This window comes from Phoca vitulina, unplaced genomic scaffold (assembly GCF_004348235.1).
Source record: "Phoca vitulina isolate PV1807 unplaced genomic scaffold, GSC_HSeal_1.0 scaffold1, whole genome shotgun sequence".
Lineage (NCBI taxonomy): Eukaryota > Metazoa > Chordata > Mammalia > Carnivora > Phocidae > Phoca > Phoca vitulina.
The window spans coordinates 101,981,370-101,999,526 of NW_022589704.1; the positions used below are offsets into that span (position 1 = coordinate 101,981,370).

At 46.7% G+C, this 18,157-nt stretch overlaps 1 protein-coding gene across 23 annotated transcripts in view; it reads right to left on the reverse strand.

Moving 5' to 3' along the window:
• Positions 1–18,157, reverse strand: part of CLASP1 (cytoplasmic linker associated protein 1) — a 262,250-nt gene that overhangs the window by 18,818 nt on the left and 225,275 nt on the right. For all 23 annotated transcript variants that reach the window (XM_032412342.1, XM_032412275.1, XM_032412268.1 and 20 more), the window contains 3 exons: positions 13,751–13,997; positions 11,064–11,254; positions 9,151–9,279 (listed from right to left, as the gene is read on the reverse strand). In XM_032412342.1, coding sequence (XP_032268233.1) covers positions 9,151–9,279; positions 11,064–11,254; positions 13,751–13,997 — 567 coding nt within the window. The remainder of the gene's footprint in view (positions 1–9,150; positions 9,280–11,063; positions 11,255–13,750; positions 13,998–18,157) is intronic.

Here is an 18,157-nt window from a genome sequence, read left to right on the forward strand (position 1 = left end):
GGCCCACATTCGTCGAGATGGCGTGGAAGGTCAGCAAGGCTTGGCTCCTGCCTGACCATCTAGCGGTGTTTCCGCCCTCCCTCCCTGTCCCCCTGTGCCCTGGTGACACGGAGCTGACGGCACGCCCTGCACACGCCCTGCTGGCCACTTCTCAGAGCCCCGGACTAACCCCTCCATTCTTCTTCACTGTCGCTCACTCGTGCTCTTCTCCTGGCTGGGCCAGGTCAGCCTTCAAGACTCACTCACGGTAGTACGGCTCTGGGAAGCCTCGTGTGCACACCTTCATCACTGCACTCAAACACCTTGCTCAAGTGCTCTCTCCCACTAGACGAAAAGTCCCTGGAAGGTGAGCTCCCATCTTAGCCGTTTTTCTATCCCCCATGCCCAACAGAATGCCCAATATGCATGAGGTCACCAGGTGCTCAGTGAGTTTGTCAAACGAGTACTCCCACAGTGTATGTATTTTTAAAAGTGCCCATGACTGGCAAAGTCACCTCTGGGGCATGCCTCACTGATTTGCATTTACATGTTCCAACCGAGGAGCTAGCCCAGAAAATGAGGAGGAAGCAAGATATCTATAAATGACCAACTTGGGCCTTGGGCAAAATCAACCATAGAAGGCCCAGAGGGTCCCATTCCAGGTGACATGCCTGAAAGGCAACTGCTCTGTCCTTTGCAAAAGAGACTTTAGTTCAGGTTGGTTTTTTCTAGTATACGCTGTTTGACAAGGGGCAGTGTATTTCTGAGAAGACTTCCATCATGCGACGAATTACCCTAAAATCAAGTGCTTTTCTTCCTCCTCAGTTCCTGCATGTCCCACGGGTTGCCGTAAGTCCACAGTGCACTTGGGAAAGCCCCACACTGGGCACGTGGCTGAGTTATGTACTGCTAAGCAGAAGGTGGACAGTGGAAGAGGGGGTCCATCTCTTTTCTAAGCTGGTCCCACAGGGAGACCGAGACCGTGCTCTGAAACCCATGCCTTTCTGCTGTGCAAAACTACTGTTTCCAAGTATCCTAATATACTGCTCAGAATGCTTAGTACTGACTGAAGAAACTTTCTTAGTTTTTAAACATGGGGGAAAAAATAGCAGGGTCAGAAAATACTGGATAACTTCATAGATACAGCCAAGGTAGAAAATACCGAGGGACAGGAATCCATGTTTAGGATCCCGCTGGGAGCGGGGCAGCAGCTCAGCGGGTGCAAAGACAGGCGTGCAAACAGCCTGGGATTCAGGTGTTAGCAGCGTCACTCAACAGTCCTGACAGGAGCAGACTGCCTCCCCGCGCCCCTGGGCATGCAGCGAGCATTAATGGGACGAGGAAGGGTACTGGCAGGCTCACAGCGAGAACTCGGTCCCATCGTAAGGTGTCCTTCCTTCCCTCCCACCTCTCCGTGCTCTCTTGTCGTTCAGGTGAAAGGGAGCTACCCTACCCTAGGCAGCTGCTGGGTCCACAGACTTCCACATCTGCTGAGCTGAAACCCAAACCCAAGGAGAACTTCCTTTTCTAGAACTCCGGGAATTTTCCATGTCACCCTGCATGAAGCATTTAATCAAATGTACCTAACATAAAAAGGTTTTCGGAAAATGTCTGAAAATAAAAAGCCAGAAGGTGTACTTCTGGCTTTGAGGCCTTCTCTCTTACACCCGGTTACAGAAAGTTTCCCAAGGCAGACATCGTTTTTGGCAAGGAGGGTAGGTGTTCCTGACTTCCCTCTAGATGCCAAGCCCCCAGTTTCTGGCGAGCTGCCTGAATCAGGGTGAACTTTAGGTTTTGCCCCTATGTTCTATGTAACATAAGAAGCAAAGATTATAAATGTAAGCAAACAGAGAGCAAAAGTAAACATGGGCACCAGAAAGGAAGGAGAACAATACTGTTTGGGAGACAAGGTGGCCAGAAACGGCAAGGATTTTAAAAAGGGCAAGGGGGCATATTTATGACACGGCAGCATCAAGCAGGTTATAACCACCTTGACGTGATCCAAACTGTTCCAAGTCTGACTCTGCTACAGTCTGGTTAGAAACATAAGGATTCTTTCTTTTCAAAGTTAGTGAAATAATAGTAGCCAGCTGGGAAAAGCATAATTTCCTCATTTTTTTTTTTTTTAAATGAGATCATTACTAAGAATATTAATGAATGTTTGCTTAAAGATAAGGTTTCTTCTAGAGCACAGAACTTGTCAAAATTTGGATTGTGTGTTTTAAGTTCGCAAAGTTTGGTTTGGCTCTGTCACAGACACACCAGAAAAATTGGTTGAATTAAAAAAAAAAAAAAGCAAATGTTCCTAAACAATGACTGGAATCAAAGAAGTCTTCCCAGTTGGGCATACCTACTTTAGCCCCTCAGAAATGTGGAGGCTAAGGAAAAGCATGGCGCCACCTCCTGGGGAAAAGCTGGAAAGACCTTATACAAATGGGATCCACACTGAGTTTTGGTATCCACCAGGATCCTGAGGAGATTTGGTCATGGGTGAGAGACTGGCACTTAATAAATGCCAGGATTTAAGGTGGGGTGCCAGCATGGGTCTGGACCTGCTTGCGAGTCCTCACTTAGCTAGGCTCAGTACCATGCCAGAGGGAGCAAGGCAGGAAAGAAAAAAAAAAGCTCCGAGTGGAACGTCCACAGGCCTGAGTTTTGGACCTGGTTTTGTCATCAACTAGTGAGGTGGTCTGGGGATAAATTTCTTCTGCTTTCCAGGCCTCAGCTTCCGTCATCAGAAAAATGAGGGGGAGACTATAAAATCAAGGATTTTCACATTATCTTGGGTTATATAACCTTATCTTCCACATCTACTTGACAAACACTTTCTCCTGGGGTGAGGGGTGCGGGGGGGAAACACACAGGAAAAATGTCAGGAGGCCGAGTCTGAATGAAATGATGTCTAACAAGAGAGCCATCACATCCTTGCCTGGAAAAGCAGATTTGGGGCAATACTTTCTCTCTCATAATGTATTAAGGCAGCTAAGGGGGAGACTTATTCTGTCCTACCCCAAAGGGCAGAATTAGGGCCAAGAGGAAAAGGGGCTGAGAGCCGGGAGGGCACTGCAGACACTGGGCTGGCCGGCCTCTCAGGAGGGGCTGAAGAGACAACCTAAATCTCAGACGGGAAGCTGGGAATCACACAGAAGCCTCCTCCACTGCATCCCCAGTGTCCACCTCTCAAATCTCATGGTGTTTTCCAGGCTGGAGGTGACAATGTGACAGCCACTCCAGGGCAGTAGCCCCAAGACAAAAGTTGTGTTTTCCATTGGTGTTTTAAAGTTTGCTCAGCCAAATTTAAATAGCCTTCTTAGATGTACTTAGGAAAGCTTGTCGACAATTCTGTCAATCCGTCTACTTTCTTGGGTGGACGAGGAGAGAAAGGATGGTACCTTCAGTTTTCAACAATGAGTCCTGCAGGGCATGGCGCATCCCCGCTCCCCGCGCACCTGCATTCTAGAGACCCAGAGAGCGCCTGCGACTTGCCCACAGTCACACAGCCAGTGAAAGGCAGAAGCAGGATGAGAACCCAGGACTTCAAACTCCAAACTCAAAGGCTCTGACATTAAACAATGGCCCTCTTGCCTGTTTCTGGGTAAGATGCCTTTCCTGAAGCTACAGGAGCTAAAGGCCACGAGTCACACCAGGCTCCTAGGAGGGCCAGTCCACCAGAGGGAGGAGCCGCACCCCTGCCCCGAGTAACACTGCAAGGGCGGCCGGCGCTGCCATTCAGAAGCAGACACCGCGCCTGGCACTTTACGACAATCCTGCGGGGTGGGACAGGGTAGCTCCACTTGACATATAGAACACGACAGCAGTGTGGGTTCTATGGAGTCTTCTAAAAGCCCATGTTCCCTCCCCCTGGCTGTGCTGCCCTGGTTCACTGTTAGAATCCTCCCCCTAACTACTCCTCGCAGCCAGTCTTGGGTTCTAACTACCTCAGGCAGTCTTCCCTGCCTCTTCCAGCCCACTCCAAACTCCTAGCGCATCTCACTCTGAACCACACGTTTGCTTTAACCTCAACTGAACCACGGGCTCTTTGAAGACTGGAGCCCTGCCCCCTGCCCCCCCAACTTCCTGCCTCCAATAATAAAATATTTACCAGAGTTTGTGCTATTAGTGTCAGACTGTTGGCTTGGCAACTATTAACCTTTAAATGAGTATATAGATTTCTGTTTTTGCCTTTTTGTTAAGCAGCAAAAACGTACAAAGGAAATAGGGTTTCTAGCCACATCCCAAGACTGAGTCAAGGAAAAAGTACATATTTAGGACCTACAAAGGTTTAGGTTTCTTACTCAATAGCAACTTCTAGCACCGTGAGGCTGGATGAGACACAGATAATCATCTAGTCCACTCCCTGCGCTAACAGATAAGAAAAACCAAGGTCCAGAGAGGTGAAGTAATTTCTCCAGGTTCACACAACGCATTGTTCTCCAGAGCCAATTGACACGCGGCTGCTACCCCGGGAAGCTTCCAAAGACCATTCTAGAGTGCAGAGGGTCTGGGTTTAGTCGTGGTCAGTTAGTGATTTTAATTGGTATTTGAAAGAGAATTATCCACTTGCTAAAATAAAACGTGACACACTGACACACTGCTGCTTTTCTCTGGCCCTATTTGTCAAAAGGACTGCGTAAGACACGCCACGCCAGCAGGGTATGGCAGAAGCAAGAAGCTCGTTCCCGAAATGTTTATTTTAAAAATAATTTTGGTCTGGCTTTACTTTTAATTCCTTGAAATCATAAAATATAAAATTAACTAGAAATGCTTTAAGCTCAAAACCCCTAAAAGAAAAAAACTGTTTTATATTTATCTCAGAATCCAACTTCCCCAAACAAGTCAAACCACCCAAGGCCAGACGGTGATGTCCGGAAGCCCCAGACTTTTGTGCATGGCAAGAAATGTTTGGTGACCCAGTCCAGCACATAAAAGGATGCTATAGACAAATAAAACTGAATATTCACTAACGTGGGCAAGGGCAAGTTCAGGAAACGATCCAAGAGTTTCAATTATAGAACATCTTCAAGACACAGAGTTGGTGTTTCTTTCAACTTTAAATAAACATTTACCAAACATTTCCACATTTGGGGGATTATATGTAAGACAAAATTCCTGGGAGCAACAGCTGTTCTTACATCAAACGTGTCTAAAATGATTCATAATCGGCACATCAATTGTTTACGAAGAAAGAGGTGCTTCTGAAACAGATAAGGATGTCTAAAACCAGTTTCACGTGGTAATATTAACAGAGCATATGACATGTCCACACTGTCATGTCTTTGAGTCCCGTGATGCTCATGCTTTATAGGGTCACACAGAGGTGATGAGACCCAACAGCTGGACAGGACACACGCTGGACTGAAAACCGGGTTTCCTGCCTCCGGAGTCATCCCCCCCCACGCTGACCCCAGAATCCATTCGTACCATCGATTCTCTTATCAAATCCCCTCTTCACCGGTGAAGGAGAGAATCAGCACCAGCCCGAACAGACTGCAAATTCTAAGAGGAGAAAAGGTAAAACCGATGTTTTCTTTCAAAACAGAAAATGGGCTTCAGATTTCTGAGGGTCACTACCAAGGCTGGGCTCCTCAAGATGGTCGCTACAAGCTAACCCTCCTGAAAACCACAGTGACTTCATTAACAAGACGTTAAAACTCTGTAGCAAAGTTTATTTACTAAAAACATAAAAACAAGGAGTTAGATAATGAAGGAGATGTACTTATTCAAATAAGGAACAGGAAAACATCTCTAGGCTGATCCACACCAACGTCTCAAATAGAAACTCTAAACTGGTATCCAAATCCTCCATGGTGCTTAACCAGGTCTGTGTTGGCTGAAGATGGGTGATGCCTGAGCGAGATCTAGTACCTGGTACACTTTCAGTGTGTAGCAAAAGTGTTTTACATGCACGGTTCCTTTTAAAAGACCCTGAGAAAACAGACCCTCGTTTAAAGGATGGGAAAACAAGCCATCTTATCATTAGCCCTACCCTACTCCTCTTCTCTCACTGCTATTGTCCCGGTGCCATCACAAGGTGCCTTGTGGCGTGGCCACCACCACAGCGGGCACGGGAGGACATCTGCTGCTAAGGTCTCAGGGCAGCTGTGCCAGCCTGCCGGGTCTCATGTCCTTCATGTCCTGCTAAAGCCTGGGCTCTGTCTGTGAATACAAAACCAACTAGCTTCCTACGGGACGGAAGTTCTGGGGCGCTCAAAGGAATGATCACACTTGGGAAGTACTAATTAGCTAAGAGAGCAGACTCCGCCTCTGTAGGACCGATATATTAGTCACTGGGTCTAGAAACATTTTGGATCCTTTCCAATGTCTGAATAACGCCCGAATGTAGTGACGAGAAAACATAACTAAAGAAATACCGTGTGCGATGTTCTCTGCCAACAAGATGGCTACAACACAAACTTGATGTGCACCTAAGTATTCTGCCTGAAAACACAAGAACGGGGAATGGAGACAGATTGGTTAAAATACGAGAAAGACTACAAGAATTTCAAAGGGAAAGAAAAAGAAAAAAACCATACCTAAAACCTACACACACAGGTGCCCAAGTGAGGAGCTTCTGGCAAAGTGACAGAGTGAAGTTTCATAAGGAGAACTACAAGGGCACCGAGTCAAGGTGAGTACGAAAGTATGCAAAGCAGGGGAGATGGGCCAATACAGGCACTCCTTTATGTGGAACACAGTGTTTTCCCCACCTGCTTTATCAGGCAATCAGTGACAGCAGCATGCAGACCCTGGGTTACTCGAATTCCATGTCAACTGAATGCTGGTAAGTTTACTTTAAGCAACAGATACTTTCTGCTTCTGTCCCTTAGGCAATTGAAAGGCCGTTACACCTAAGAACTTTCTCTCCTCAATTTCTCATTTTGCTAATAATAAACACATTATTTAATTCCGCTCACTTGTACTTCCTAGGGTCTACTGTCAAAGTTTCAAAGTTTAAGATCAGGATGCCGACTTTAAACACAGACATCTTCCAAGGGGACAGTAAGTGCCACATACTCTGGATGGCTTAGTTTCACCTTGATGCCACATTCTAAGTATGTCCTCTCCTGAGGAAACAACTGATACCAGATATTTGCAAAAAAAATACCACTTTTAGGGGCGCCTGGGTGGCTCAGTTGTTAAGCATCTACCTTCGGCTCAGGTCATGATCCCAGTGTCCTGGGATCGAGCCCCGCATCGGGCTCCCTGCTCCGAGGGAGGCCTGCTTCTCCCTCTCCCACTCCCCCTGCTTGTGTTCCCTCTCTCGCTGTGTCTCTGTCAAATAAATAAATAAATAAAATCTTAAAAAAAAAATATCACTTTTACTTCTTTTTTAAAATTTATTTATAGTTTTGAGAGAGAGCACCAGTGGGAGGGGCAGAGGGAGATGGGGAGAGAATCTCAAGCCGACCCCCTGCTGAGTGTGGAGCCTGATGCGGGGCTTGATCTCACGACCCTCAGATCATGACCTGAGCCAAAACCGAGAGTCAGACGCTTAACCGACTGTGACACCCAGCCACCCCTTACTTCATTTTGTGATCATGTATTCTCATTAAGGAGAAGCTATTATGGTTAAAAAAAAAAAAAAAAAAAAAAAAAAAAAAAAGCCAGCATAGGCCAGGCCAGTTGCCCCTTAAAAGAGACACACGACCTGTTTCACATCTTGGTTCTGCCAATAACTGCCACGTATTACCTGACAAATTACGGCATTTTTTGGACCCTCTTTCCTTGCTCAGGAGTAATGGTGTTGACTGTATTAGCTCATCTGGTCCTCACATTTTTTAAATGAGTTATTGTAAATGGCGAGTGTTTTATTCAAACATGAGTGATTTTCACTATCGCACAACCAAGCCAGATTTCAGAAGCATACGGTATCCGTCTGAGACACATCTATCACTTACGAACCTGTGTTGTGCTAGGACTATCAGGTGGAGATGCCTAGACAGAGCATGAGACCCAGACCTTTGATGAGTCTGCTATCGTGGGGTGGATTTCTGGAGGTCAGACCTGTCACTGTTTGACAGCCACGTAACTGCTAAACAGAGAAAAACCATGATTTAGGGTCTGGATTCTTTTTGTAGACATGTTAAGAACTGCTCTCACTGCAATTTCCTTAATCCACGAGGATGCTCGTGAGAGTCACGTGGGAGCCGAGAGAATGACCTGAGCAAGTGGTTATGTGTCACTGGGGTCGAACCCACTCAAGTTTCTAGAGTTCTAAGTACATAGCCCTATTTTCCATAGTACCTTTTATCGGCTGCTGAGATCACTTGTACTTAGAAAGCTCCATCCATCTTCCCTGTTGGTCTCTAGACACTCAAAGGACTGGTGAGCCATGGGGGCTGGACACTTCAGGAAGCAAGTGGATGAGGATTTACTGAGTGTCCGCTCAAGGCCGGTTTTAAGTGTGCGGGGCACAGAAACATGTCCTTCCGGCTCCCTGGTAGGCCTCTGAGGTGCCAGGACAGTTTCTTAGTATCTTATGTGTTCGGGAGCTAGGAGGAGAGGCATGACATGACTGTGTCCGTTCATCCAGATCTTGCAGAGAGGGGCACAAGGAGAGGGCAGGAGAGGGAGGAAGACCGACGTGGTGTAGCACCTCTGTCAACACATACTGGGCCAGGAACCCTCACTGACTTCTCATTTAATTCTCATGAGAAACTGATCATATCCACCTCTATCTTACACACAAGAACACTGAGGCTTGGAAGCTGAAAGAACCTGTCTGAAGTTGTGGAACAAGGAAGACCTGGTTCTAGCACTCGCACATCTGTGTCTCCCAAGCCAACCGTGACCTCCCAACACCAGTCTGGTGGGTGCTGAACGCCACCAGAAAATGGCAGACCCCTACACCCCTTCTTTTGACCCACAGCAATGGGAACCACTGACTTGAGAAATCCCTCAGGGACAGGTCAGCGGAACAGGCCAGTTTCTGTACAGGTGGAAAGGCAATCAGGAACCTACCAAGTGGCACCAGGCCCTCAACTGCACCTGGGCTCAGCCGTCACACCAGCAGTGGGATCTTTGCCCGGTATCACGGCCCGGGGCCCAGCTCAAAGGCAGCGACTCCCTGTCTTGGGCCATACAGTGATCCACACTCCTCCTCTCCTCCCACATCCTCAATGCACCCCAGACTCGTCTGCTCAGCACTCCTAGGCCAGAGGCCTGGCTCACCTCCTTATGGGAATCTTTATGGGCTTCCAGAGTCTTCATAATGGTCAGCTCGGCGTAGTTTTTAAATCTTGCTGGCTGGTTTCTCAGAATTTCCCGTAAAACTCTCAATGCTAGTGCTCGGATGGAATGCTGGAGTAGAAGAGGAAAGGAAGATGTTAGCAAACGCTACCCAGCGCTTCAGTGAACATGCCAGCCACCAGCGTCCAGCAGGGCCAAGCACCCAGCCCTGGGCTTCCCCGGCACCTTGCTGGAACCCCAACATAGGTCCCACTGCTTATGTGGCCCAGGCTGAGGGGCCAGCTCCAGGAGGCAGGCGCTGTGCCTATGCTGACGTTCCCAGGGCCTAGCACCTAAGAGGGACCTGATGAAGGTTTCTGGAATGAGCCAAATGAGGACCAAATGATACTGAACGAGGACGATACATCTAAGTTCATTATCCATCTCCTGGGGGATTTCCAGATTTCCTGAGGCTTAGATATGCAAATTACCCTTTTGTAAAATGTACAAAAGAATAAAAAGCATGTAACCATTTCATCAACACGACCTGTAAGATTGTGGACTAAGACAGCCGCAGACCTGTCGTTACTCCCGACCTTCTGTGTGATGAGATCACAGGGGAAGGGAACGTGTACACGCCTCGAGCTGTCTGAGGCCCGAGTCTCACCATTTGGAGGAAAGCCATTTCAAACAGACTCCTAATCTCAATAAAAGAAAATGGGGTTTACACCAAACAGAGCCAAAAAGTACATCCTGATTCTTCGTCGCTCATCTGTACAGTTTACACACTAACACACCATCCACCTGCCCTCTACGTGACATCACTTTATCTACCAACGAAGGCCGACCAAGCAGACGGGCTTCAGCAGCCAATACTCTGTGTAAGGAAGTTAATACGGCCCTTTCATCACTGTCCTTCTATCTGTACACCAAACCATTAACCCGAAGCAGGAAAGAAATCAGTCACCGTGACACTCCCCAGCCCCACGCGCACCCGTCTTCCAACAAAGTCACCATCAACGTGACCCTGAGTGTGACCTATACCATGGGCTGTGTTGAGCTTCCTCCAAATCCACCCGGTCCTGCCCTTGAACTCTTCACCACACCTACTTCGTTGCTGTTTCTGCCAGCCTACACAAAGCCCAGTACAGAGATGGACTTTTACTTCTAGAGTGTAATTCAGACAATTCCCAACATTTACTGCTGTCTCCACATAAGGGACCAGCACACAGATGGGTGAAGGCAGGGCTCTGACTAGGCTGCTCCCTCCTGTCAGAGTCATCTACGTGGATGGATAATGAACATCGGTGGGTTACAGACCAGGCATGGTACAAATGCCTTGTGGGCCACATTTAAATGTCACAGGGCAAAGAGGGTTTTTCATTTTAAAAATAATAAAGAAGATAATAGAAAATAATCCACACTTCTAGAACTTGTTGCTTGACCAATGAAGACCACTGGAACTGCTCACATATGCAGGGCTGAACCTACACAGAATTTCATGGAAGGCAGCATCTAGTAGGGTCTTTTAAAAAATGAACTTGCCTCTTTCTCAATTACACATGAAACATAAAACTCACACAGAAAAGAGCTCATTGTAAAAAAACATTCCATGCTAACAAAGTCGTAGGAAATTTTGTGTTAGACAAGGTAACCTGAAGCAGGAACAAGTTTCCCTCAGGTCCTACAAACCCGATTACAAAAAAAACTTGCATATAATAAGCTAGGAATGGGGCCTGTCTCTGACCAAAACATGATCTCACTAACTGCTGCTCAGAAAATATCTGAAAAATGTTTTGATGTAAATAGCAGGCACAATACAGAAAGTAAAGCTGAAGCCAAACTCAAGGAGAACAGGACTCAATAACCCGTCCCCCAGGAAGGGGGGAAACATAAGGACGAGGAAAGTGCCTCACATCTTTGTCCCCGAGCGTCTCCAGCAGCAGGAGCAGAATGGTCTTGAAGTGTTCCTCCCAGACGCCCAGGCTGTCTTCCCGGGTGATCTTGAGCAGCTCCAGCAGGGCACCTTTCCGTTCCTCCACCCGCTCATTGTGGTTGGACAGCTCTTTCAGAAGGTCAGCCACCAAGTCAGAATGGTCAATGGGTACTGGGGAGACACCGAGACAAGTCACATCACAAGGGAAGCCCTGGCTGGGGACGCGCCCCCGGGGATGCTCAGGCTCCCCTCCACTGGCTCCCCGCTCTTCCAGAGGCAGCTTCTCCTCCATCCCTGCTGCCATGCCCTCCACCCGGCTTTGAACCACCTCACTCTCTACACCCTCAGCAGGCCACCACCCCAGCTGTGAAAACAGAGATGTGAGAACAGGCGTCAATGTCTTTAACCCTTCCTTACCATCTTTTGCCCCCTCCCATTTCAGACAAACAGGAGGAACCATCTAACAGTCCCTCCTCTATGGTCTTCTTTCGCCAAGTCTATCCCCAGCGCAGCAGTCTGAAGTCAGGCTGCCACCGGACAGCCCCCTCCCGCCATCATACCCACCAAAGCACGCACATTTTCCTCAGGGCCCTCCTCACCGTCACATCTGATCCTCTAACATCCCTTCCCTGCCCCAATATCCAGAGCTTAGTAACCAGCACAGCAAACAAATACTAATCAAGATGTTTAGACTATTCTTGGACTATTTACAGACTAAACTTGCCAAGATCACTTAGCAAAATTACTTGCAGGGACTTCAACCATGGAAGACATCCTTTCTCTTCCCATGTTCTTTCAAGAGACCTCAACTCTGAACATGCCCTTTCAATACAAAGGATGAAAAGGCAAAGACAAATCATTAGAAACTACTTAAATTCGTATTTGCGTACTTTTTTTTTCTTTAGCATCTAAGATAGGGGAACACACACACAGGAAGTTTGAAATGTTAAAGAACTTGATCTTTCCCCCCTGCATTCCCACCTTTCTCTTTGAGCCTTTTTTTTTTTTCCCTTTAAGCCTTTTAGTATACAGATTGTGAACAGATAACAACCAACACCCAGCCCAATCTCTATTCTATCTTAAATGAGAGCTACAAATGGGTTAACTTAAATGATGTATCAATTCTATGAGCAATGAAAGGAAACAGCTCCCTACTCCACGAAAGGGCAATTCATAATAACCATCATACCCCTAGCCCATGGCCCCGGAAACACACTGGGATCCCTTGGGAATTTAAGGAGCTGCTACCCACTGGCAATCAGCAAGTAAGAGCCAGGGGATGTGCCTTGAGACAACTGAAGGACTTCACTGCTGTCTTAGGATCCCATCACTGTCTGAGCCACTGAGAGAGCACAGTTTTCCTTCTTCTTTTTTTAAAAGTAGGCTCCACATCTAACGTGGGGCTTGAACTCACGACCCTGAGATTGAGTCGCACACTCTGCCGACTGAGCCAGGGAGCCAGCCAGGCGCCCCCCAGTCTTCCTTCTTTTGTATCCCCACTGAAACCAGCATCTGCTCTAGTGTGGCACCCCCCTCTTTCCAGGCCCACTGTGATAAGTCTGTTTCCCCTGACAGGCCTTGAGTTCTCTGAGGCCAGGGACTGTGCCTCATTTGCCTCCTTGTCCCCAGCAAGCTACGCATTTCATTACACACAGTGAATGCTGTTTAGAGTTCTAATTTAGGGTTCTGATTTAATTCTCTATTCAAAATTAAAACACAAAAGGTTTGGAAACAAAAAGAATATATAATTTTTTAAAAATGACTATTAAGTGAACATGACAATCAGGTGAAAAGGAAATAATTAAGTTCCTGATGAAAATACCATCACACCAATGCATACTTGACTCACTTATTACTCAATAATGGATAATGGGTCTTAACACAAGTGTCAGAAAACAAAACAAGACAGCAGACTAGTTCTGTTCCATGCCAAGTATATTTTGGGACAAGTAATTTAATCTTTCCGGACCCTTAGATTCTTAATCTGTGAAATAGGAATAATCCCCTCTATCTCATTAGATATACAGGTAAAACACTGAGTTCAGCAGCAAGCCCATGGTAACACAGGAGCTCAGTATGTGCCAGATTCCCTCTCTCCAAACCACAGGACAGAAGTCAACCTAAAGCAGCTCCAGGAAGAGCTGGTTAAAACGCCGGTGACAGAAGGGAGCCTCTCAGTGGCTGCTACAGGATCGTACTCCCACAGCTCAGGGCTGGGAGAGGGCACAGCAGGGGCCTCTGCGCCCCAACAGCAGGAGCTAACTGCTACTTCCCTCGTGCTTCTGACCTGCACTCAGGCCCCAGCTCCTCGGGGAAGCCTTCCCTCATGGGCACAGCTGACCTGCCTTCACCGCACGGTGTCACAGCTCCGAGTTCCGGAGAGCTGTGTGACTCCGACCTCATGACTGTCTCCGGGAGGAGGCTGTAAGCTCCCGGGGGGCAGGCACTGTGCATACTTTCGCTCACGGTTGTGCCTTCCATGCCTAAGCACAAGGCAGGAGCTCAGTGAGCAGCCGCTGAGTAAGCGGCTAACCAGAGCAGACCCAGTACATCCATTTAGGTTTGCCCTGTCGGCCCAGAGCTGCTCTGACAAGAGGAGAAAGCCCCACAGAAAGCACTTTTGGATGGGGGGGGGGGAGCCACGGAATCAAGCAAAGAAAGACGAACCATCTCGAAGCTGCTCCATGTCATCATCAAACACGGCCTCCTTCAGGGCTGTCTTGTCATAGGTGTTGATGGTGTCGGAGTAGGGGTACGGACTGTAGTCTCGCACCCGCGGCCCTGGGAAGGCGCGTGGAGGCTGGGTGTTGAGGAGGGACGTCTTGTTATCCAGAGCTGTTCTGCCTCCTTCCACCACATCGCTGCCTCCCCGGCCCTCAGTGGCAGGCGGGGCAACTCCACCATCGCGGGACACCTGCAGCACAGCACACAGGCAGTTCTTGCTTAGGACTTCAAACATGCTCTTCCTTTACCTCTTCAGAAGTATCAGGAGAGCCATACTTTGCACTTGAAATCTGGCCACCGACGGAAGGACAGTTACTAGGATTTCTATCTGCAAACATCTAATTCATAAACTACCTTACCAGGAACCGAATATGCTTACGTTTTCACCCCTTCATTCATTCACGTACATGTAAAGGCTGTTTTACTTTGTACTTGGTGATGACTTTTACTCAAACATTTCTCCAGGAATCTCGTGTGCCGGCACTGCCGCCCATCATTTCTTCATGAACAGCAGGATTTTCTCAGTGAGGCCTTGACACACCACCAATGTGAGACGCTCCCCCGAAGACCACCACAAGATCTAAAGCAGCCCAACCATCCAGGATACCCTTGTATATACTCCCCCAAAGCCAAACAATGCTTACTAATCTCTAGCAACGGAGAACTCTGTATCCGAGAGGCCGATCACCCCCTGGACACCTGTGACTCTCAGCTGGGCTTTATGCTGGGTCAAAGAATAGGCTTTGTTGCTATTTTCTGAAACTTTTTCTTCCTAATAGAATTCTTTTTTTTTTAAATTTTTTCTTCATTTTTTAAAGATTTTATTTATTTGACAGAGCGAGACACAGCAAGAGAGGGAACACAAGCGGGGGAGCGAGAGAAGGAGAAGCAGGCTTCCCGCCAAGCAGGGAGCCCAATGCGGGGCTCGATCCCAGGACCCTGGGATCATGACCTGAGCCGAAGGCAGACGCTTAATGACTGAGCCACCCAGGCTCCTCATTCCTAATATAATTCTGAGACTTGTCCTTAACAAATTAAACCCTTGGTGTCCTTTAGCCCTTGTGTCATGTTCCTGACTCCCCCCTCACCCCCAAGGGGTCCCTTCTCCTGAGGAGCACTGCCCAGCCTGTCTGGCTCCCTTTGCAGGGCGGCAGTATAACCAAGCTAGTGCGGGCCAGCTGCCGGGAACAGAGCAAACCCTCACTTCCCTCGCCCCCACCATCTGACTGTGTAACCATGGTAGAGCCATCTCCAGGCCGCCAGACCACACTGGGGGACTGCTGGGGCACGTGTCTCACTTGTGCTGCTCACAAGATACATCTCCTTCACTTGGTGCTTACGCATTTTTTTAAATTGTGGCCAAAAAAAAAAAAAAGCCAGTTTAAAATTGTGGCAAAATATACATAGATCATCTTAATCATTTAATTCATAGGTGTACAATGCAGTGACATTAAAGACAGTCGAGATGCTGTATAACCATGACCACTACATTATATGTTGGGCAAACCTTTTCATCTTCCCCAACCAAAATTCTGTACCCAGTAAATAATAACTCCCCACCCCTCCTGGCTCTGGTCACCCCTATTCTACTTTCTGTCTCTGAATTATTTCACTTGGTCTAAGCAAGGTCCATTCATGTTGTAACATGTGTCAATATTACATTCCTTTTTATGGCTGAATAATAACTCCACTGGATGCATATATCACATTCTGTTTATCCATTTATCTGCTGGACACTTGACTGCTTCTCTACAGTTTGGTTACCCTGAAGGATGCTATCACGGACACTGGGGTACAACTATCTGTCCCAGTCCTTTCTTCTAATGCTTTTGGACACATACCTAGTGGAACTGCTGGGATGCATCTGGTTTTTAACACCACCAAAAAATATTTTCTGCTAACTGTTAAGATGTTAAAAGGATATATAATCCATGGGTAGACCTGAACAAAATAAGACTTGGGGTTTTCTCGCGGTAGGAAGATGATTCACGGACGATTTAATTTTTTTCTCCTTGTAACTCTCTTCTCAAAGTAAAACACATACTATTATAATGAAAGAACTTAGGAGAAAGGGTTTTAAAAACCTCAGACATTTTAAAAATAAAGCTAACCCATCCTAATTCTAATCACTTTTAACAAAAACCAAAACAAAAGATCTTCCTTTTTAAACTGTGTATTATCCCCATCCTTCTCTTCCCGCAGATTGCGTGGAGTGGGAATCAGAGTATACACGCCCACATATTTTGCTTTCCTCGCAGTGTAATAATGTCCCATGCAAACACTGTTTGTAACCACAATGTTTACTCACACCACTATTTCCATTTGTGTTCTAATAAGATTTACTCAACTATTCCCCTTCTACTTTTTTTTTTTAATGTTTCTGGGTTTTGTTATAGATAATGCTGAGATAAACTATACTGTAAATAATTAACTTTCTTTCCTTTTGCTGAGTTTGTTATTTAGCGTAGATTGTCAAAAGTTATATTACGGATAAAGGATATGAAACTTAAAATCACTTAGGCTGAGGGGCACCTGGGTGGGTCCGTCAGTTAAGTGTCTGACTCTTGGTTTTGGCTCAGGTCATGATCTCAGGGTCATGAGATCAAGCCCCATGTTGGGCTCTGAGCTGATCGTGGAGCATGCTTAAGATTCTCTCTCTCCTTCTGCCCCTTCACCCCCTACCCACCCACCCCCACCACTCACTCTATCTCTCTTAAAAAAAAAAATCACTTATGCTAAATATAATTTACTAAGCTCCAAAGCAACTGTGTCAAGTTCCCATGCCACCAATATTCTACTAATTCTTTATATCCTTTCTAGCATTAAATATTTTAATTTCTACTCGAAACAAAGTGGAACAATTCAGAAGTAAAGTGGAGCCTCAAAGGTATGTTTACTGTATTTCTGTAATCACTCATAAGGATGGACTTTTTCCCACATGTTGAATGTTTTCATCTCTGCTTTTGGGAACCATCTTCCCAGTGGATCTGACATTCATCCTTACGGATGTCTGTCTTATTAGACTGAGTCACTTATCAAGCCAAAGAGACATACCAGTTCCCAAATCTTTCACACTTAATGCATTTTTATATCCACTGTGGTCTTTGCTAACACTCTGATCATCAAGCAGCTAAGATGTTGAATTCTGAGCCTGCTCAATAATTCAATTTCCACTTGGTCATATTTAATGCAGCTAGAAAAAAAAAAATCCAATGGAGCCCTTTCACTCCACATCTGACTGATCCCTCTCCTTGGCTAGAAGGTCCTTCCCAGAAGTTTTCCTTAAGTTCTCTGACACCACACTATCCTGGTCTCCCACACAATAACCTGTAGCTTTTCTTTCAACTCCTTTTCTTCTGTCTTTCCCTTAGTGTTGATGATCCTTTGGATTTTGTCCTTACCCTTTACTTGGTTGATTTCACTCACTTTTTAGTTATCATCAAGCCAACTACTCAATGCCTCTCAAATCTCTATCCCCAGCCTGAACGGCCAGCCTAAACTCCAGACTGGTACCTGCAAAGGCCTACGGGATACATATATTCAGATATTCCACAGGCCCCTCAAGTCACATATATTCAAAACCGAATTCATTATGTTCCAAAGGGGATGACATACATTTTTTCTCTCCTTCTAAGACATTATCTCACTAAACTGCCCCAGCACTTAAGAGTCCTAGGCAGAGACTTCTGACTCTAGTATTTCAGCTCATGCCCTCCCAACCCTACTTCCTCCAGAGGCATTCTTTGTGACAGCAATCTTTTATGTGTGACCATGCCGCTTCCCTGGTTAAAAAATCCTTCAAAGACTCTCCATTGACGCCAGAGTAAAGTTAAGACACTGGTGGAAAAGTCCCCTGGGTGTGAGTGCCCTTCCTGAGCCAACTCTGCAGCCTCTTCCCCAAACCTCACCACCAACATGATATGCCCACTCTCTCCACATCAGCCACCCGCAAAGGGAAATCATGCCGTGCCCACTGCCATCTCCCTGCTTTCTCACAGGGCCTCCCTCCTATTTGTCCAAACTCCCTTTGACCCTTTGCTTCATGCACCTCCAAGGCTGCAAACATCTCTCCCGCTGACCCTTCCTGAGCACAAAGACTGGCCCAGCATGTCTCTTCAGTACTGAGCCCTGACCAATCCCCGCCACACCACTGATTTCCCACTCATCTGCCTCCCTCTGCATGAGACTAGAGCTTCCAGAAAGCCACGTTGGTGTCCGATTCAGGCCTACTATTTTTATCACGTCACAGGAACAAAAATATGTCCGGGATAAACAAAAGCAAACAGGGGAGAAAAAGGTAGTTTACATTTTTCACAGACAGCTGAGAGTTACTCAAAATTTTATAAAGTT